Source organism: Columba livia, chromosome 2 (assembly GCF_036013475.1).
Source record: "Columba livia isolate bColLiv1 breed racing homer chromosome 2, bColLiv1.pat.W.v2, whole genome shotgun sequence".
NCBI lineage: Eukaryota > Metazoa > Chordata > Aves > Columbiformes > Columbidae > Columba > Columba livia.
Genome location: NC_088603.1, coordinates 97,539,235 through 97,562,637, shown reverse-complemented (window position 1 = coordinate 97,562,637; position 23,403 = coordinate 97,539,235). Strand labels below are relative to the sequence as shown.

The 23,403-nt window shown below is 37.6% G+C and overlaps 1 protein-coding gene across 2 annotated transcripts in view; it reads right to left on the bottom strand.

Moving 5' to 3' along the window:
• GABBR2 (gamma-aminobutyric acid type B receptor subunit 2) overlaps positions 1-23,403 on the bottom strand; it is a 490,476-nt gene that overhangs the window by 229,645 nt on the left and 237,428 nt on the right. For both annotated transcript variants that reach the window (XM_065052923.1, XM_065052922.1), the window contains 3 exons: positions 18,479-18,544; positions 11,065-11,256; positions 9,758-9,994 (listed from right to left, as the gene is read on the bottom strand). In XM_065052923.1, the coding sequence (XP_064908995.1) occupies positions 9,758-9,994; positions 11,065-11,256; positions 18,479-18,544 (495 nt within the window). The remainder of the gene's footprint in view (positions 1-9,757; positions 9,995-11,064; positions 11,257-18,478; positions 18,545-23,403) is intronic.

Genomic DNA, 23,403 nt, shown 5'->3' with positions numbered 1-23,403 from the left:
TTAAAAAGCAATCTCTAATAAAATGAGAAGAATAATACTAAAATTTTGCATCTTTATGGCATTCATAGTTCCAGAAGAGTCCCAGTGTGAGGCTAGTAAATAATAACTTCCTTCTCCATCCGAAATTTCAGTGAGAGTTTTAGGTACACAGAGTGGCATTAGCAGAGCTGGATCCATCCCAAGGCAGCAGGCCTAACATCTGTTCCCATGGTAAATAAAACAAGAACTATAATACCCTCCAGCACTCAGGAGTTCAGTTTTATACCGTTTCTAAAATATGTTATCTCTAAAATCATAGTCTTTTTTAACTACAGAGTCATGACTGAAAGGCATTCACATCTCAAACTTTAAGCTAACACAGGCTCTTCTGCAGGGCTCTCCTCTAGAAGGAAAGAGAGGTACATCAGAGGAAGGTCTGAGGGAAGAGTTGGCGGACTGACGCTGGTGCAGAGTAATTAATCATGCTACTTCAACCACTGTTCATATTGAGAGAATATACAGCAAATGAAGGCTCTACTACGTTTGGTGAACTTCATCCTCGAGACCCTGGGCAGTTGAGGGCTTGGAATATGAGCCAGCAGTATGCCCAGGTGGCCAACAAGGCCAACAGCATCCTGGCTTGTATCAGGAATAGTGTGGCCAGCAGGACTAGAGAAGTGATTGTGCCACTGTACTCAGTACTGGTCAGGCCCCACCTCGAATCCTGTGTTCAGTTTTGGGCCCCTCATCATAAGAAAGACATTGAGGTGCTGCAGAGAGTTCAGAGAAGGACAGTAAAGCTGGTGAGGGGCCTGGAGCACAAGTCTGATGAGGAACGGCTGAGGGAACGGGGGCTATTTATCCTGGAGAAAAGGAGGCTGAGGGGAGACCTGATCGCTGTCTACAACTACCTGAAAGGAGGTTGTAGCATGGAGGGTGTTGATCTCTTCTGCCAAGCAGCAAGTGATGGGACATGAGGAAATGGCCTCAAGGTGCGCCAGGGGAGTTTTGGGTTGGATATTAGGAAAAACTTCTTAAGTGAAAGTGTTGTCAGGCATTGGAACAGGCTGCCCAAGGGAAGCAGTTTAGTCGCCAACCCTGAGGGTGTTTAAAAGATATTTAGATGAGGTTCTCAGGGATATGGTTTAGAGGTGGACTTGGCAGTGTTAGCTTAATGGTTGGGCTTGATCTTAAAGGTCTTTTCTATACCTAAACGATTCTGTGATCTCTGAAAGGTGTCTTTCCTTGTAATTTCTAATGGAGACGTAGCAGATAGAAGCAGCGGCATCTTTTTTTCTTCTCTTAGCAACACCAAATGCAGCAATAACTGTACCACTGAAAAACACTGTTACCCTGGAAGGTCTGTAATTCATAGATTTTTGCCTATACATCATTGTGACATCTGCAAAAATTCTCCTGGAAGCATGGTTCAGCTGTGCTTATGCCAGCCTGATCTTATTAAATTCACACATCATCTGCCAAGTAACCATAAAAGAACCCAGCTGGTTCTTCAGGACCATTATGCTCCATGTGTGTCAACACTTACATGGCCTATCTAGTAAACACATGGCCCATACATATATGTCTACACTGGATGTATTGCTATGGAATTAATATAATCTGTTAATGATCTGCTCTTCAACAAGGACAGGAAAATCAGGTTCAAGAAAAGCACAGTCAGGTGAGAAGATGTTCATTAAACTCTATGCACTATTGAACAAGTCAGAAGAGGAGACACTGGAGATTGAAAACTCAGAACTGTTCCATGATGCAGATTATACAAAAGCTTTCCAGGAAAACTTTTCTTTTCTCATTATGTTCTCCTAAATACACCTTTTCCTGCAGTCTTACCTTCCAGACTAATTGTTAAAAAAAGTTGTGTGGGGGCTAGGGACATAGCTATGGATTCACTTCTCTCAGGGGCTCCCTATCTGGATCTCAGACCCTGCTGACCCTTTGTCCATTCCCTCTTCACTTAAGACATTTCTTTCTTGGGCAAGGTGCAGTCTTCCTTTACAGGCAATAACACTTCAAAGGGGTTTGAAATAATTTTAACCTATGCTACAGTTGTTTACTAGGCTACTGTATTAATGGACATATTATGTTCTACCACAGCTACCAAGAACTGCATCAGATCCCAGGACAACTAAAGCACCCTTGACTTTCCCTTCTCCAACATGCTTCACTTCCCACCCACACCTCCCTTAACATCAATGTTCGAGTCCTTCCTTGGGAGATTACAGCTGCAGTTCCAATGAAAGAAATGGCTAATTTTCACAAAGAAAAAATCAGAAATTGGCAACATTGTCAACACCTTGCACGTTTTCCATTTTGGATTTTCCATTTTGGATTACCATTGCACAAGAGACTCTTGTCAAAACAGTTCTTATAGTATGTATTGCAAATCCTTACTGTTTACCACAGGCTTGCATATGGAGAAGAGAGACGTACATATTCCCTTGCCAATATGGGATCATCACCAGAGATCCACACTGATGTGTCATCAGCTTTTGACCACAGAATACTGACATGGTTTGAAGCCACAGTATAGGTGGATGGAGCTACTCCACATTTTATAATATATTAATTTTCAGAGATTATATTTCATTGATACACTTTCTGCAAGAGGGTCACTTCTCCATAAGTCTCTGTAAGGTTTTATTCCATACTCCTTTTTCAACAGGCATATGAACATTACCTACCTCTTGTCAAAAAGAACTTGGGGAAGTGAGGGACAGGGCTTTGCTGCAATCAAAGAAGGTATATAACATTTTTCCTTATTTTTCTACTACATGCTGGAGGAGTGGCAAAGGAACACCTTTTCTATGTAGTACTTTGATCTAAACAGCACACAAAATGGGATCTAACCACCAGGAAAAAACATCTCCTGCTTATGCAAGACTACCAGAACCTGTAATTCCTGTGTTGGTTGTCCAGCATTTATATGCTCTCCCCTCTTTCAGTGTATATATATATATATATATATTTATTTTTTTTTAAATGGCCCTCTATACCAACCTCAGATGAAACCAACTGGCAGAGGAAGAAACTGTTTTGAAAACTCTTTAAAACCACTGATAGCCTTTCTCAGCTTAACTGCTGATCTTGAGCAAGACAGAGCTTCCAAATTTGGCAAATTTTGTTTTTTCTTTAGACTTTCAGCACTAAAGTTCAAAGAATGCAGAAAAGCCAAACAAAATAAACCATACCCCCCAAAAAATAAAAGTGGATTTGAGGCAGGCAGCTACACATCAGAAAAAACAGGGTGATGGAACTACCGAAATGTGCTTTAATTCTTCAGAAGCCTAAAGGCGAACTACCTGGTGAAGCGCAAACCCACACCACCACTTAGCCAACACAATCACTTTCAGTAGAGCTTTGTTTCTTTATTATTTGTAGGGACTTCCACTCTTTTACCCAAAGTAGCAACAAAGCAGCTTCTAGGGCATATTATGTATTATGGTAAACACTGTCTAGATACAGAGAAAATTAAATACAGAGCAGAGGAAGCTAAGAGATGTTAGCCAGATCATCAAAAATGTTTCACTAGGTTTTCTGTAAATGTATGTTGTTCATTTATTTTCATCAAATATCCACCTATTAGAATGACAAGTAATAACTGTTCTACAAGTTCTGACTAAAGCCTTTTTTTTGCCACCTACTAAAACTATTAAATAGTCAACTGCTAATTAGCTTGAGGGCCAATTTTGAAATGTCACAGTTAATGTCAGTTCTCACTTTAAAAAGTTAGGATTTCCTTCTGTATGCAGTTTTACATTGTTGGCAGATGAAAAAATTTGCACTGATTTTTCCTAATGAGCAAACATTGTTTATGACCCTATGCAGACTTGCTGAGGGCTTACTTTAGCAGCTCTCTATTTTGAGGAGTCTCTTAAATGAACTGGCCATACAGAGAGCAAATCATTTCACCAACCCTGTGTACCACTCTCAGTTGCTCATCTCTGTTGGATAATGTACAGAAGTCAGGAGGGAGTAAGGAAGTAAGAGATTCAACATGTTTTCACTGAGGAAAGCTCAGATTCAAGGTTCAGGCAAAGCAAAGAGATGTAGGAGATCTTGCACACAGCCAGACCCCAAGTATTTTTCTTTTTCTTTGTGCTACACAAGAAACCCTGTAAGAGGAAGCAAGTTCTGAAAAATCAAAAGGAAATACAAGGCGTTTAATTCAGAGTAAATCACACCACAACCCATAGGAAAAGACTGAGGTCTGACAACAGTCAAGTGAGGTTGTTACCACATGCATGTTTATGCATACATATATACATATCTATAGTTTTCTGACTATGCATTTTGCTAGCTTATTGAACTCCCTCAAATCACCCAGTTAGGGAGAATGGCCAAATGCAAATCTTGGAATGCTGAAAATGAAGACCAATCACATTTGATGGAATGTTCAAACACATTTCTGAGGAACAGATATCTTTATAGTGTTAGGTGTTCAACTGCACACTAAACCTCCTCCATTCCCCTTTATAAAATTAAATGTACTTTTAAAGCACTGCTCTAGATTAACATGGAGTTACTTGATTAAAATTTCTGCTCTCCTCCTAATACTTGTGCTATCTGCCCTACCCCGGCCATGTTAACAAAGAAAATTTGACTCCAGCTATGAACAGGTCTTGAGGCTTAATTCAGAACTGTTCATGCAAAATTAACTGCAATGATCAATGCCACTACAAAAATGTTTGTTAGTTTCCCATATTAAGCGTAAGTTAACTCTGCTGAAGTCCACCCTAGTTCCATCTGATTTTTTACCAAAGATGGACATATTCCCAAATGTAACAGTTTCAGGGTATGTTATTTTTCCAGGATGACAAGAAATAAATACTCAATCCCTGTTCCTATTTTGATGCTAAAAGCTCCTTTATTTCTGAGGTTCCTGTACAACACAGTGGCTACTGAAGCCTGAGAAGTGGAAGCAAGCTGCTAAAATTGATCTTCAGAAATAATCAGCGTCAAAATACAAAATGAACTTCATATCAATAAGCATTTTTCCAGTTATGAAATGTGACTGGATCCATTCGAATGCAGGATGCCAGGGACAGACCCGAAAGCTGTTTCATGGCTGTGGTTTAAATTGTGCAGCAGCCACCATGATCGAATTCTATCCCACTGTGCTAGAGTCTCTGGCTGACATGAAAGACAACACTGTATTTAATTTTCTCTCTCCTCCACTGTAATTCTTTTTCCATTACACACAAATAATAGAAGGCCATACGGATGAGAAATAAATTAACAATTCTGAAACCTGATTTATAATCACAGAAAACAGCAATAAACTCAAGCAGCAGAATACCCCACCACATCAGTTACAGGCCTTCAGGCATAAACCAGGCAGAACCGTAACATTTATGACATCACATCAGTGACAAAGGTGAAGCAATTAAAAAATTAGAGGAAAGCATTTTTAAAAATAGTGTCATATTTTGCATAAAAAGTAAATTAAAAATTATCTCCAACACACACTGTTTTTTTCCCACCAACTAGCTACCCCCTGGAATCAACATAAACTTCTATGACCCTGAGAAGAAATGTGGTGTTTAATGTCTTTCCAATTATAACCAATTTTTTGCTAACAAATATAAACATTGCTGTAGTTGTAGGGTACTATGTAACCATCCTCAGCCTTTACAAACAGAAAAATAAAGGAAAAAGATTACTAAAACAAAATCCTTCTATTTTCTAGATGGATTTTGATTCTGTATGCACTAAATAGGACTCATACTGAGAAGACAGCACTAATTCTTCACCATTTATGAATCTTACAAGTTATGCTATGGTAATATTACACAAAATAGTGGTTTTGCCTTTTTTTTTTTTTTAAATCCTTTAGGTGAACAATCTTGCTTTAGGAGAATTATTCCAGCTATATGGAGAATTCTCCTTGGTTTTCACACATACCCGATGGGCATGTTATAGGTAGTATGCTATAAACTGCTGTATAATTGAAACATAGATACCCTAGATATATTTATTGTTTCCCATCACTTTATCACTCTGTACTGATTCGAAGTGGTAACACTGCAACAGAGACCTCAGCAGATTCTGCAACTCCAAATTACCTCCAGTGGCTCTATCAACTACATGAGGGGGCTCCTTGGACATCTAAACTGTGTCAAAATAAAGTGTGCGAGTACTTCCTATCTTTCATTGCCTGACACTTAGGTTATCTGAAAGAACATGTTCTATACGAGAAGAGGGTTATATTTAGCAAGGAAACAGGCACCTGACAGTTTATAAACCATTAGAGTGGTAGAGTTGCATTCAATTTATGAAACTGGCTTCATCTGGATTAAGGAAAGTGGAAAAAAATTGTCCCAAATCCTTTAAGAGATTTTTTGTGGTTGTTTCAGTAACTTTTCCATTAAAAAATAAGTGGTCTGATAAGCAAGGAATTAGAAAAATGTAAACCATGAAAACCAAGTTAGTCTCATATCACAAGGACTCCTATGCTGAAAGCTGGTCATTGCAGACAGACCGTTCTAACCACACGGTGCCTTATTCAGTTTGAAAACAGCCAGTGTCAGGGGATCTGACTGCAGAATTAGGACATTCAGATTAACAGAACTGTAGGAACATCCCTGCGGGTCTTTGTTTGTATTGCATTTCTCATTGCAAAAAGTGTCCATTTTACCTTTGAAAAAGTGTAGCAGATAACTGTATTACTGTTTTCTGATAAAAGACCAAGTATGTTTCCTTGCTCTGTGTTCAAAGTACATGAGAAAATTATGTGGTAATCAACATGACTATAAGTCAGATAAACACGAAGGGAAAAATAACAGAAGGAACCATTTTGTGAAAAAGACCAGAACCTTCAGGATATTTAAGGAATATCTGCAATTTTATTTGCCATGGATTTCTGGTAGTTAAATCACAATAAACTAACACCTGTGCACCGAGTTTCTGATGCACAAAAAGAGGATTAGTCCTGTCAATTTTTGGGTAATACCCTAAACTATTTTCTAAATGTTGTTTCCCAGAGTAAACAAACAAACAAACAAAAAACCAACCAACCAACACCCCAGAAAACTGAAAGAATCACTCTGTGTAACCAGGAACTAGCACACTTCACTTCCAGCAGGTCTTTCAAAAGTTATTTAAAAAGTTCCACCAAAACCAACACTCAACAGTGATTTTTGTGTGTGTGTGTGGTTTACTATAAATAATTTCAAGGAAAATGAAAATTGGGTAAAGGGATTTATTATATATGACATGACAGTCTTTTTGATATCATATTAACAGAAAACATAAAAATGCCTCTTTTTTACAGATTTTGCATTTTTAGTTTCTTGTCTACAGCTTGTTGTCTGCCTTCTTCTCTTACCTAACAATTAACAACCTATTTTACTATATCATTGGATGAATTTTTGAAGATTGATCAGATTTAGTCCTTCTTTTTATTTCTTCCCTTTTTTTAGAAACTCGTTTTATATCTTGCATATACACTGTAGAATAAATGGATTTCTTTTTCCTGTTTAGAATAAGTTTTTAAAAATAAATTGTCAAAATTTTATACCAAAATATGTTTTCTGGAAAAAAAATAAAATGAAATGAGGTTTGGCACTCTGAGACCTAAAACTTAGGTTCCAGTGAAAGTTTTAAACCAAGTCACAAATGACAGCTATTTATTAGACTAAAGATTTAAAACGTTTAAAAATATTTCTGGTAAGAATCAATCTGTTTCTTCAATTTGCTGAACATTTCAATGCAAAACTCTTAATATCTGCTATAAAACGCTTCTTCTTCACACTGTCTGAAAAAACTTGAGTATCGTTTGTTCTAATTATATCCTAAAAGGTGTAGCTGCTATAGGCTTTCTTCTCTCCATAACTTTCTGATTAAAATGCTTTTGTTAGTGTGTTATACGTAACAAGAACTATGATCCTTGCAAATACCAGATTTGGGCTGTGCATTGTGACAATGACTTGGTAGACCAATCTTAAAGAGAAATGTTTCACAAACTGCCTCACAGAAGCACTAAATGCAGTGAATATTTGTGCCGTAATTTCTTTAAAAACCATTATACCTGAAGGAATAAAGTACATAAACACGGCCTAATATGGTTGGTGAAACTTTGATTCATTCCCTCCCTGAAGGGATGTTGTTCATCTCTGAGGTTTTGCTGGTGTCTCTGAAATTAATAAAAAAAGGACCTTCTTCATCTTGGAGGTTTTGGGGTTGTTTTTGGAGGGAGAGCAGTGAAAGGCAATTAAGCAGTGCTAATGAAATCTATCAATTTTACCATAATTGACTGTCAAGACTAAAAAGCAGGCAAAAAGGCTAAGAAGGGGAAAGAAAAAAAAAGAAGAAAAAGGAACTACATAGCAATATACAATTTAAATCATATTGAGAGATGCCGTGTTTTGAATAGGACAGAGATGTCTGAGTCCCTGCAGAGTCTGGTTCATAGATGCTACTGACTGAACATTTTCTCAAAGATCCAGTCCTGCTATGGATGTAATGGGATACCCCACAACTGCACAATTATTTTACTGAAACCTTCAACCAAATTCATTAAAAAAGAAAGCAAACTTCAAATTTTACAGGCAACTAGATTCTAGTATCATCTTTCCACATTATTGTTTTTTACTTTAAAATCCTAAATCAGTTTCAGTTGTACTGGTATACAAAACATAGGCTTCTTCAGCAATTAAGGACATGAAAAAGTCGACTCTGCCCTCATTGTTGATGTCTATACAAAGGCAACCTTAGTTCTGCTACTTCAACATGTTTTGAGGTTAACTGATATCCAAGACAATTGAAATTAACATGGGAACAGAATCTGACAAGCAGTGGCAGAAACGATGCCAACTTTCTGTGTGCTCTCACCACAAGGGGGTCCCTAAAAGCACTCGCTCCATCCACCACTGAAATACACATTTCAGCAAAACTCTGATTTCCTTATCTAGCAATGTCACCACCAAAGTACACTGCTTCATGAAGCCTGTCCCTGAAATGGAGTCTGCTCAGCTCTCTTGGTGAACAAGTATGGCTCTGCACACTCCTGAACATATATGTGCCATTAACGTCTGGCTGATGTTGTCACAAACACAGTTAAGTAATTAAGAAGTTTTAGGGCCATGCTCCTACTGCCCATTTTACTCTATCGGAAACTAGAAGCAATGTCAATTAAAAAAAAAAAATACTATGAATTTGCAATGGTGCAACTGAAAGCAGAATGAGGTTATTACTGTATGTGACCAGTTCTTCTTCAGTCATGGTCAACATACTTTGAACTTGACTGCGAAAAAGTACAAAATATTAATACACTTAAATGGCAACTGAAGTATGTTGTAACAATACCTGGGATGTACAATACTGGAGTTGGAGATATTAGTGCAGTATAACCTACCACAAAAAATAAATGATGGAGTCAAACAGAACGTATTTTCAGATCATATTCCAGCTATTCCTCCTGCTAAAACAGTTACTTATAAGGTCACTGCAGCTTGCAACACTTGGCAGTTCCCTTGAGACCACTCTGAGTTGTTAATTCAGATGACACCTGTGCTTAAAAAAAATCTCATAACTGAGGAAGCGTACAGTGTCATCTCTTGGCATCAGAAGACAGGTAACGAGCAAGAGTCTCAAGGCAACAACATTAATTTTTAAGATAAGAGCTGTGGAAGTTCTGAAGATACAAGAAATACACAACTGTGTTTCTTTCACAAGAGTATTTAAAATTTAATGCTTGCTTTGGCTACTGACTTAAAATCACAAGGCTTCTCCACCCCACAAACAGGTGATTAGGACTTACCGTTACTCCAAAGAAGTTGGTTTCATTCATAGCATCCAGAAAAATTTTGCCAAGTTTATGGTTTGTATAGTTAAAATCTTCAATTTTTTGGTGCTTGTTGGTGGCATTGAGATACTTCATTGCCCGTTGTAGAGTCTTGGCAATCACCCATATTCCATCATATGCATAACCATGAAATTTGCTGGACTGCCCATCACCACGCTTAGCATTATATTCCTTTTCATATTGCTGTGGAGTCTGCAGAGGAGAAAAACCTCAGTTTTAATTCAGTACTTAACATTTTACAGATTTGGGTCCAAACCTATGCCTTGAGCTAGACTGTTCAGTTCAAAGCCTAATACAGTAAAGGCTGCCAAAACAAACATTAAGAAAGAAACAAATTCAAAACCCACGTGCTCGCTAACTTAGAAGACTGATGGTGAGACTGGAGGAAGACCTTCTTTGTATGAATGACAATTTGCTTTATTTTGCTTTCATACAATCAAGGCTACCAATATATTGGTGAGCCACAATTCTAGAACCAAGAGTAAGTCTGTATCTCTGCAACTTTGTGGTCTGATTACACTTTAAAGGATAATGGAAAACAAATAATCTTTACTTGAACATCTACTTACTTGATGTGAAATTATTTCAATGGCAATTTGTCTAATGTTTTATGAGTTTACTGTGTTGTTTACAGTGTGCCATCTTATCAAGAGTGGCCTTTTTGTAAAACTGTCTTTTGTGCTCACTCAGCAAGGCATGAAAGACAGATGGAAAAAGATGAGAAGTGGCAAAATCAGGCATGTTTATTCATTGGATAGAGTTTGGAAGCATTTGTTCTGTGATAAAATGTTACGTACTTTATGGAAATACCACGTAATCACATATTTAAAACGAGCCCCATGCCCTGTCCCCTATTTCTGAGAGGCACAAATCAGCAATGAAATTAGCCATTTGCAGGACTGGGGTTAAACATAAAAGCTTTCAATTTCTGTGTTCAACTATTTAACTTGACATGATGCAGCAGGTGATATTGCAGACTACAATTCAAGCTTTACTGTCCATTTAACTGTAATGTTCACAAAGAGGAGGGCAGATTTGAGACAAAGGACTTTAATGCTTCCTTACCCTGTAGAGAACTGGAATTGATTTCTAAATATTTTAAAAATGCAAACCAGTGGAAAGATGAGACTAACCATGATGACTGTGAGCTCTCTTTGTAGAAGAACCCTTTAGCTTCACCTCCCTCCTCTGTGCTTTGCTGCGTCAAGACACTGGTGAGACAACTGACTGTATAATAAAATAGTTGGAGTAAAAATACTAACCCTTCCTGATATGGTCTTGTTCATTTTTGAGCTGAGAGGCTCAAAATCCACTCCAATATAACCTTCCATGGCTGCAAGAAGATTTTTGCTGAGACATTGTGAGGAGTTAATCCAGGATTCCCACCAAAGGTTTTCATACCACCCTGGAATAATCCACTGATATTTGCTGCCATACATTTCTTCATCATAAGCCTACAAAGAAAGAAAAATACAAAAGATAACAGACATCATAATAGCCATATTGAACATAAAAGTAATTGTTTTCTGTTCATGTTTGTTTTTTTTTCCATTATTAATGAAATTATGGCATAATTGAAGGATACACAAGTATTTTGAACAGTTTAGAATAATTACTTGCTAATAATGAAGACTGCTCTCTTGAAGATTCCTGTCTTTAAAATTCAGACAATGAGAATTTACTAAAACCTATCTTGCTTTCTATATACCATTTATTCAAAAACAGAAAAATAAAATACTGAATTCTAAAACCACAGGAGATAAAGAGGAACACTGGTAGAAGCCACAACATTCGCATAAAAAATTCTCCATAACACAACCAGCACACGAGTGGTAGGATCACCATGCTACCATGTTTAAACTAAATAATTATTATTTTAATATCATTAATATCATACCACATTGAACAGGATAAGGTTAGATGAGAAAACCTGGATCCTAGGCACCACTAAATCACAATGTTGCAAATATGAATTATATGACTGTGCTAAAATGGAGACCACAGGGATGTTAAGTAAGCAGTTTTCTGAGAAGCATGAATCAATAGCAACCTGATACACCAAGCAATTTTCAGTGATTTTTTGGTTTTTGTTTTTTCCAGAAAGAAATTTCTTCAGCTGAAATTCTATATTGAGTACTGAATATAGTCCACTGGATTCCAAGATACTAAGATGACTGTTATCTCCTTTCAATAAGTAGCAGATACGTAAAACAGGAAACAGAAATACTTTATTAGTCAGGCACATACGCTGATCTATTCACAGCAGACATTCTATTCCATTGTGAAGAGCATTCTAGGATAAAGTTAGCAAATTTTGTCTCAGATGTTTCTCTGTCTTGTAACTAGATATATTTCTTCTGACATTTTAGTCAGACTCCATTTCAAAACAGCAGATTTCATGCTTCTTTGGCTCCTAATATAAACAATACTGGAGATACAAGACATACTTATAAGATGAAAATTCCAATTTTTAGACATATATGCTACAGCCTTAGCACTCAACTGGAAAACTGCTCCATCTTCACAGAAAATGTTACAGAAGGAGGAAATTATGCGAATGTAAACACTACATATCAGTCATTCAGAACATAACTTTTGAAAAATATCCTAAAGATCATACCAGAAGCCTATCAGATTAAGATGAATAGCAAAAAAATACACAATAGGATAGTCTCCTAAATAAGTTAATATCCAAACTAAAATTGGGCTTTAAATCTGTGAAGGCTACGATAATGGTGTTCATAAATGCATTGTGCACAAAGCAGATTTGTTTGGTTGCAAAAGCTTTTGTTCAGCCAAAATCAAATTTCATGCATTTGTATACAATGCCACTTAAAAGTGCTCTGATCTGAAACCCTGTGTCTTGCATCTCATATCTTACTTTTTCCACTGTCCACATAAATCATTTGTCTTTCTCTTGCTCATTAATTCTATCCTTCCAGAAACACATCTGTTTTGCCTTCCTGCACATCTCTACTCTGGCTACAGCTATGGCAACCCTGCATCCCAGGTCCATCTGCGAGGAAAACAGCAATCCTGCAATACTTTCTGATGTCTAAAACGGTTTCCATTACACAATGAAGTCATTCAAGATCTTTTAGTGATATACTGTCTTTTATTTGACAGTTTTCAAATCACTGAGGACACAAAGTTATACTGAATTGTGCTTTTAGAGAAGGACAATCATCAGTAGCTTCGCCTGCTCTATACAGATTAAAGTATCAAATTGCGTGTTGCAAGAAAGTATTGGCTATTAATATTCTGAAAATGGAGCTGCTGGAATTTTTCTGTTTGCATTTGTGCCTGTTTCCTGCATAATCTGTAAATGTTCTAGGATATGGGCTCGAAATTAAAAAAAAAAAATCAAGATAGCCAGAAATTCCATCCTGGAAACAAGGGATCATCCCCAAGGTCGCACTGAAACTCTCATGTTACTGCAAGAATTTGATTACATGCCTAGATTTTGCTTTGAAAAACAAAACCCAGTGGTTGACCATTTTCATTGTTGAAGTGTTAAGTTTTGAGCAAAATAGCCTATTTTCTATTCCATGAAAAATATTACATTCATCTCACCGCAGCGAAAACAGCATTAGAAAACTAAGGTTTCCCATAGAATTAAAACTGCTAACTGTTTCTGACACTAGTGTTAAATTAATATCTCAATCTGGTGGAACGGTAAGGTTTGAAGGGCAATGTGGGTGTTGTGTTTTAACCCGAGCTAGCAATACAACCACGATAGCTGCTCACTCAACCCCACCCCTTTCCCCCCAACAGGGGAGAAAATTGAAAGGGAAGGGAGAAACTTGGATTGAGAGAAACACAGTTTAATAAAATAACAAAATACTAATACATTACTAGTAAATATATATATATATATATTTATAATAGAAATAAAAGATACCCAAGGCAACTCCTCACAAACATGCTGAGCAGCCAGTCCTAGGAAACAGCACCTGGTCCCCAACAGTGAAAAAAGAGGAAAAGGGCAGAAATGCTCAGAGGCCTCTGCAAAATGGGAAGACACCGAACTAAATGTCCTGACCAAACTCCCCGGGCTGCGCCCCAGAGCAAGCAAGAGCAAGAGTGCCTGAAAGAGTGAGAATGAGGACAACCCAGAAAAAGACAGAAAGAGAGAGACCAGAGGGTCCCGATTCTCCTTAAACCTGAAGCACGAAGCTGATGGGATGGAATGCTCTTATTGATCAGTCTGGATGTCAGTCAAGCTCTGCCCCATCTCTGCCTCACACCTGTGGGCAGAGCAATCAGAGTGTCCTTGGCTCTCAGACCAGAGCAATTAAAAACATTAACTCTGTGCTGGGCTGTTATCTCTTGTTATCAAAGTAAGTCCAAATAATGACCATGCTAGCTATGAAAAAGAAAGGTTGCTAACTGCATGAAGAAAATTAACCCATTTTCAGTCAAACCAGCACAATGGGGGAAGGCAAAAAGAGAAACAAAATCAGCTTCTCCAAAGCTTGGTACCATCTCCATGCAGTCACTTTTCTAGTGCCAGCACAGTTGTTAGTGTTCAGACACTTCAGTGTTTGGGTTCCAGAAGACTTATTTCAAAATAATGCTTTCTACCACCACTTCCTCCCTGTTGATTCTGCTCAACGGAGATGATTCTGACTCTTAAAAGACACACTTCCTTGAAAAATGCAGATTTTTCTAAAACTGTTTGAATGCACACAGACCACTTCTTACAGGTTTCAGTTTCTAAGGGGAATATTTGTTGGCACACAAGAGCAAGACAAAGTTTTACAAGGGCTTTACACCATCAGTACAGCACAAAGTACTCGTGTCCTACCTTATCTTTCCTACGTGCCGCACCTAAGCTGCAAAGCACCGAGATACAGTCAAGCAGCAAGGAATCTGTCCTGAATATTTTCTGCCCTCGTGAGACTGAACTCATTTATTTTTCTAAACTTTTCATTCTTGTTTGAATCTGTAAATAGATGCTTACTTACCACAAATAAATTTATGTAAGAAATCCCTCTATGTGTAGTAAACAATTACTATCTGTTTGTATAATACAGCCTGCAAAACCTCACTGCAATTCAATTTCTGTTGTGTTTCCAACATGTTAGTACGGACACATCCTATATCCTACCCTTACAAGAATGCCTGTAGGCTTCTGAATTGCAATGAAAAGCCATCTGTTTCTCATTAAAAATCAAAGTTGCCTTTAATTCTGAAGGAGACTCAGCAGTAATACTATATCAGCTCAAGAACTGAGTCCAGCCCTTTAGTATCAATGGTACTGATTAAGCTCACCTTTAGTTGTTATTAAATTTTTACTAAAACAGCCACCTGAAGCTCATTCAGTGACCTATGCATAATAGTAATCTTGTTTAATTGTCTTCAGACGAATAACTGTATCAGCTAGGCATCAGTCTTGATGTGTTCATGGCTATACTTCATTATCTCTACAACTTAAAGACAATATGTTGGAAAAATTCCCACTAACAATTTTTTAAAAAATAACATTTTCTGCCAAACTGAAGCTTTTGTTGGGAAGATGCAATTTCAAATGAAAAAAAAGGTTATGTCTATCCAACACAGTCACCCATTTTGATTGTCAAAGTGTTAAGTTTTGAGCAAAATACTTTACTTTCTATTCCATAAAAAATATTGCATTCGATCCACTGAGGTGAAAACAACTTTAGAAAGTTAAGACTTCCCATAGAACCAAAATTGTGGGTTTTGACACCAGCGTTAAATGAACAGCTAAGCTTATTTACATCATTGTAGGAAACACCTGCTAACATTCACTTTGGCTTGAATTAGTCATGTAATGTTTTCAAAGTTTTCCACTGAATTAAACTGGCTTTTAGTTCATTTATCTTTGAGTAATATGCTCTGCATCTTGCGTGTGTGTGTGTGTGTGTGTGTGTGTGTGTGTGTGTGTGTGTGTGTGTTTAGTGGGGAGAGGGAGGAAATAGCCAGGCAAAATGAAAATGAGGATGGATGTCCTGAGGAAACCTCACAGTGATTGTTGAATCCAGTCAGAAAATTGAGGCAGGTTTTAAAGATCTTCCCACCTACACAGATCACTAGAAAATAATATTCAGACTATAATGACAAAAAAGTCCAACCACCTTGCACTAGTACAATAGCACATTCCTTTAACAAACCAAAATACTTTCATAGAATCATTTCAGTTGGAAAAGACCCTCAGGATCATCAAGTCCAACTACAACCTAACCTAACTCTAGCACTAAACCATGTCCCTAAGAACTTTGTCTAAACGCCTTTTAAACACCTCCACCGCTGCCCTGGGCAGCCTGTTCCAACGCCTGACAACACTTTCACTTAAGAAGTTTTTCCTAATATCCAACCCAAACCTCCCCTGGCGCAACTTGAGGCCATTTCCTCTTGTCCTATCACTTGCTACTTGGGAGAAGAGACCAACCCCCTCCATGCTACAACCTCCTTTCAGGTAGTTGCAGACAGTGATCAGGTCTCCCCTCAGCCTCCTTTTCTCCAGGCTAAACAGCCCCAGTTCCCTCAGCCGTTCCTCATCAGACTTGTGCTCCAGGCCCCTCACCAGCTTCGTTGCCCTTCTCTAAACTCTCTCCAGCACCTCAATGTCTTTCTTATGATGAGGGGCCCAAAACTGAACACAGGATTTGAGGTGCAGCCTCTCCAGTGCTGAGTACAGTGGCACAATCACTTCTCTAGTCCTGCTGGCCACACTATTCCTGATACAAGCCAGGATGCTGTTGGCCTTGTTGGCCACCTGGGCACACTGCTGGCTCATGTCCAGCTGGCTTTCCCTGTCTGCCGTCAGTCACCCTGTGAAATGTAACATGGAATCACAAGTGGAACCTGTCTGAACATACAGGTGGGAAAAGGGGGTAAAACAGGACATATCTAACTTTTTGTGCTTTTAGACACATAGCTGTAGGAGTGCATAAGTCAACGCTATATTTTATGACTAATAATAAGCTTATTGACATATTGTAGTTTATGAATATATAAATGACCTATTTTGAACTGCCATCTCCTGCAGTGTCCTGCTGAAACTCAAAAAAATATATTCATACAAGCCTAAATACACGATCTCTCAGATTTCTCCAGTCTCCAGGAAAATCCACCTTAGTATTTTTGGCACTAATGTACTTCAGAAGTAGCCATCACTCTTTAAACTGCTCCAAGTTACACACGCTTCCCACGTTCATACCAAGCTGTTGCTACAGAAAGCTGCAGTGGGCAATTGTGGGAAAGAGCCATTCCCCCCACACCTTGCCCCTCCAAGGACTTCTAGGATTTCTTCAGTGTCCTCACAGGCCTATGGACTTGGGAAACAGCTGTAGAGGAAGGCAATGAGCTACTAAGGGCAGTGGCATGAACGAGGCCAATCTCTTGCCTAGCATTTGGTTGGAAGATGGGTCAGACCAAGACCCCTCAGCTGGGGAAACCCAGGCCAACCACAAGAGATCTGGGGAGGATCTGGGCCACAAAAGGACCATTCTCTCTTTCAGAAATGGAAAAATGAGAGATTATCTCTGTCAATCCAATTTAAATGCCGGAACAAAGCAATCTATATACAAAGACTGATAAAAAATGAGAAGAATGAAAACACAAAAGAAAATAATGCTTTCTGTTCCCTTTTGGATGCAAACAGATTTTGTTTCTTCCAAATATACTCCACAATCTCCTTTCCAAATTTTGCTAGCAACTGGGACAGCTGCTGACAATGAGCCAACAAGTGCCTGAGGCACATGGAGCTCTCAGATTTTGAACTTCTGCCTTTTCTTTCTTTGCTTAGATAGGTAACTTACTCTAAGTGAGCATTAAAAAACACCCTCTCAAATTTATATGCCATCATTATTGCTTTTCTTTTATACTTATCGTGTTGTCTCAAACAGGATTAATCTGGTTATTTAGACTAATAATTAAATAACCATACAAAATTTAGGCCACTAAAAATCTCCATGTTTGGGGATTTTTTTTTAATATGTACAAATAAAGATCCACATTTTAATCTTCCTACTTTCAACAGCAATCTCACTGTGTGTGTTTGCAGCACATTCATACACACAGACAAATAGTGAGGATATGGAATTTTATCTATGCTTGTCTTACTACATTTATTTTAATTCAAAAAAACTTTATTTTTTACAAAGCAATATTTGCTTTCATGTAATAGATAAAATATACAGCAGTCAAAAGGGAATGAGAACGGTACAATTAGCAACATTTTGAGTAGCAGAGATTATTAGTGTTGGCTCGTTAACATATGTAGAAACTGCTTGAATTTCTTGTTATTTCAAAGAAAAACATGCAAAACTACATACATGCAGAGATTACCACTTGAACACAACTCTTGGACAAGATTCAAATCTTGTGGTTCTCTGTATCTACTGCTCTATGTACGAGTGCTTCCATGGATCTAACATGAAGAAAAATGCTCAAGCTTGATTTGGAATTTAATTCCACTACAGGAAAGCAATAAGAACAATAAGAAGCTAACCATGCAGTCCATGCCTAAGTTCTACTGAAGTCAAGCACAAAGTATTTTATTGAAACAGAAACTGACCTAGGCATATGTAACCTCTCATGAGGATGTAAACTTTGACGAAGCTGAACCCCATGAAGAAATTTTTATGCTCATTTTTTATTCAAATGTAACTCAATCTTTATTCTGACATGTAATTAAATATATTTACTTACACAGCAGAAGACTTTCACAGCCATTTCCTCATCAAACTGGCCAAGGATTATCCGAACGTCATTACCCTGCAGATTAAATGAGATACATGAGAGATAAATTCAGTCACAGCCTTTCCAGAAACCACTTCAGTTGGCCATTCAAATTGTGTAGAGTTAGCATAGATTGCAGCTGCAGACAGCAAAATTAATTCAGAATTATTCCATTTTCTGTAAATTCAGGAACTTAAAATACTGCAAGAGACAGCAGCTGAGGTGTTTGAAGAAAATGATTAAGCAATGGGACTCATCAGAATAAAACTGTAATGTTTATCTTGTCAAACATTACTATTATATACTATAATATTACACTAAAGTGTCAAATATTCTTTTTGTCCCTTGCAAGATTTCTTGTTTTAAAATGTTACATATTAAAACTAGCTGAAACTACATGCTTTTCACTTCTTACATGAACTAATCAACTAACTACATCAAATAAAGTTGAGAAACTGGACATATGTGAGATAAAATGCCTTGATATTATGCCCGCTTTAGTAATTTTTCCAGATTTTACTCACACAACACCTTCTCTACCCTCACTATAACACATTGTCAATCCCTCCTTCTCCCCCCACCGACATCCACACCTTAAAAAAAAAAAAAATAAAAATATAATAATAAAAAAATCATCACACTGTAAGAATCTGTGTCTGAAGTCAAAAGAGATCATTTTCCTTTCATGCTTAGGAACACATTAAGAAAACATTCCTAAATTCAGGAGCATACACAGAAAAGTATTTCTTCACGAACTGGGCTAGCTTTTTTCTCATGTGAAAAACTGATGCTAACATCTGTAAAACACAGAACAAATAGCTTTTTATTACTTAATATTACCTTTTGTTTCACACAAAAGCTGAGTTCTCAGCAAAAGTTTGAACAAATCTAATTTTTCATTTCTTTTATAGAACACTTGGTTAGAATTACTAACAGATCTTCACCTCTCCAAGAAAAAAAAAAAAAGAAACAGATGATTCAGTGTGAATTTCAATGGCAAAAAACATTTCAGTTTTAATTAAATAAATTTATCACATATTTTCAGTTTAGATAATTTCAATGTTTATTTCCCGTTCAGCAGAAAATATTGTGATGGACAGTGCAGAAAGATACGCATGAAATCAGTATCACTCTTAGCATGGTTGAAGTCAGAAAGAATGTAATATGCTTTGGTCATTCTGAACCTGTGCATTTTCAGTAAGCCTGGTTCTCTTTATTTTTATATTTAGCCACAGATTGATAAAGTAACATAAATTTTATTGAAGCAGATCCATGGATCCATGTCTTTTAAAACAAATCTAACAGGGTCACATGAAACTAAATCAACAAATTAGAGCAACAGTAGACGCCAGAGCAGGAAATCTGCAAGTGTGAAAACCACATCTGAACCACATTCTCAAGAATCCCTGATGCACAACTGGAAAGCTTCAGAACGCAAACTCAAAGATCAGCTGTGGCTCTAGAATTTGATGATCCCTGATGTTCTGTCATCCTTGAGATCCATGATCGAGCCAAGACGTAATAATCAAATGTTCTTTTGCCTAAATTAATGAGTTTCTAGGTTGATACATAAATTATTGCTTTTGAAGCATTCAGTACAGCAAGGAGGACATTAACATGTCTGTGTTCATAAAAAATTTGGATGTTATGCAAACATGAACTGACTAAAGAAGATTAAAAGAAATATTCTACTGCCACCTATTAAAGTCATAAGTCTTACATTTATAGTATAATGCCATTGAGAACTACAGCAAAAGAAGGTGAAAACTGTTTTTTTTTCAAAAGACCTAAAAGCTATAACCTTAATAATCTCATTTTCTATGTATCTTTATATGCAATATGCTAAGAAAATGAAGGTTTCTGACACAAATATGAATCTTCAGTTCTCCCCCACACTTGTCCAGGTATTAAACCTTTGAGAAATGGGGAAAGTCACAATCCACATACTGTCATTATCCAAGAGAGTGATGCTGAAAGACAGTAAATAAGGTGACTCAAGGTGGGGTCCAGTGAGAGAAAAAAGAGCACATGGGAAGGAGAAACAGACCCAATAAGGAATGCAGGTAATGAGTGCTTTTTAGACAACGATGGAACACACAGCTGGGGAAGTAGCAGTGGCCCTGAAACCAGCATTGAATAAGGAGCTTGGGAGGGAGAATTAGGGCTTTTCAAGAGTATGGCAAATAGGAAGCTTAAGAAATAGCTACTATTAGGACAACTTCAACCTCAGAAAGTAAGACCAGAAGAAAATGGAAGAACAATTTAGACAAAGATACTCTGGGATGAGAAATCAAAGAAGCAGAACACAGCACTGGGCAAGCAAGGAACTTCAGATGGCGATGAAGATCCAGTGTGAGGCAGTGATGTTGCTGGGTTAAGTGGAGTGTGGAATTACAGGATCAAGTTGAAAGTGAATATATGGCTGAATATCTTTGTCAAGTTTCAAAAAGTTGCCTCATGAAGAACATCATATATAGTTCTAGTTGGCTAGTCATGTATGGGAAATCATAAAAGATTCCTCCGGTTTACAACCATGCAGATATCAACTTGATGCTGTGAGAAGCAGCGTCTGGGGTTTTATGGCTTGCTGTTAAAAAGAGTGGAAAATTTAGTATGAAATCATGCAACCAAAGAATTGTACATTAGAACACATGTAGAAGGAACTAATTTAGCAAAGTCTGTACAATAGCTTTTCCTTTTCCACAAGTAACATTTTCCCTTTGTGCAATGATGCACTCCTCAGTAAGCCTCTTTCTCTCCAACTCTGCTTTTTGCATTCCATTCCATATTTTTCCCAAATTTGTTCCTGAAGAATTGCGTTCAATATGGTAAAGAAGCCTAGATCCATTTGATGTCAGGCTTGGGTCTGCTGGCCCCATCCTGCGTAAGAGACACTGAAGTTTCAAATTCATGCAACCAGACACAGCTCAAATCCCTTGCAGAGATTTTATCTGGGTGGATAGTCAAGTCTGCACTGAAGGTTATCAGACCTGGGTTCATTTCAGTGCTTGGAGGTCAGAGTATATGTCCACATTATATTCTCATGCAGAGAGATACATCAAACACTTACTGGGGCATAATTTTATTCCCCTTTCAGTCACAATGTTAACTATCAAACAGTATGATTTCCTGGCAGGGATATACTACAGGTTGTTTCAAAAAGATGAACTCACAATCACTATATCTCTGTAACCAAGAGCCACCCATGAATTAAACTCTCACCACTTGAAATGGCAGGGCATAGAGTTTCAAATGATTACTGCTAGATGATTCTCTGAGTGTACAAACAGCCCCAAGGCTCAGTCATTTGCAAGATGGTGAATGAAATTGGGTCCATCTTTTTGTAACACCCTGAATTTATTTACATCAACCCTCATGGGACTGACGTAAATTAAGTGTAACTCTCCTGTATGGATTAAAGAAGTCACGCACTGGATCCCAGCAAGTGTCAAGTATAATATTTTTTCTTTCTCAAAGAGTTGTAAATTGCTTGCATGGAGCTAAAGCGTGTTTGACAGAAGAGTTTTTAATTCATGGAACTAGGCAGGTGATCTATGAGATGATTAAAAACATCCCAGGGGGAAGGCAATTCCCCAAACTACACTCATATAAAAAGACCAATGTTTAGAACGCGTGCCAGATGGTGAGCTGTCATATTTACTCTTCTCAGAGATTATAGTAGCAATATCAGCATTTAAGCTTTGCCCCTCAGTAGGCAATACATATGTTCCCATATGGACTAAAGTTCAAACAAGAAAATGAATAACAGTTACAATTCTTTCATCCACAGTTATGGTGGACTCTTCATAAAAAACATGTTTTATAAATGAAGACTGTAGCACAGCCTCAAAAATTAATGACTTTCTTGCTCCCTTCTTCCTTTCTTATGGGTGAGGATATTATTCACCCAGTAAATATAAAGTATCTTTGGCATTACTGGAAGCTGAATAGTATAAATCCTGAAGACAGTGAGGCTCAAAACACCTAAGATGCTCCACTGAGGGATGAAGAACAACTTGTCTTCTCCACTGTCTTTGATAACAGCCTCACATATGAGGCACTCTTTAGCCTTTTCAGAGTATTTGAATGATGCACATTATGCTGGAATAGGCAACTTTTTATATTTTGTGGGGTTTTTTGTTTTGTTTTGTTTTAATTTTTGTTTGTTTGTTTTTGTTTTGTTTTGTTTTATTTTTTTGGCCTGCAGAGCTCCCATTCTGTGATCATATTTTAATCTGCCTCATTTCTAATGAATAACACCACGATGCTGCATTATACGGCTTTCCAGAGAAGGATTGCTACAATATCTCGTCTGCCAGGAAAAGTCAATGTCTTGGCAGGCTCTTTGTGAAATATCTAAATCAAACAGCTCAGATACTCTGCCATGTTCTCTACCACGTATCTGACAGTCAAGATGATATCAATCTACTCAAACCTGGGCAACTTTGTCAATAGAGGCATCCACATTTTCTACCCTCTAAATGCCTGGATGTCCACCTAAAGAACTACAGATGAGCCCCAAACCTCAGCTATGGAATCACAACATGCTGGCAAAACTGGCTGATGTCTGTGCTATAGTGCACACACCATTTACTTAGAATGAGGCTGTTCCCAGCCCAAAAATTTAAAATCTAATTAACTTGACTATCACAATAAGAAATGGTGTTTGGTCAGTATCCAAAACACCTATTGTATTTGGGAAATCAGAGGTTTCCTTGAATTGGAATTCATAGATTGCATTTTTTTGGTCCTATGTGCAAGATACAAGAAAGTTGGAAGCAGAAGTTTTATAGCTCATGCAATTTGCCTATATATGCTCAGCATTTTAGAATATTTAAGTTGATGTACAATATATATCCTCCAACATCCCTTTCTCTAGACACAAAATTTAGTTT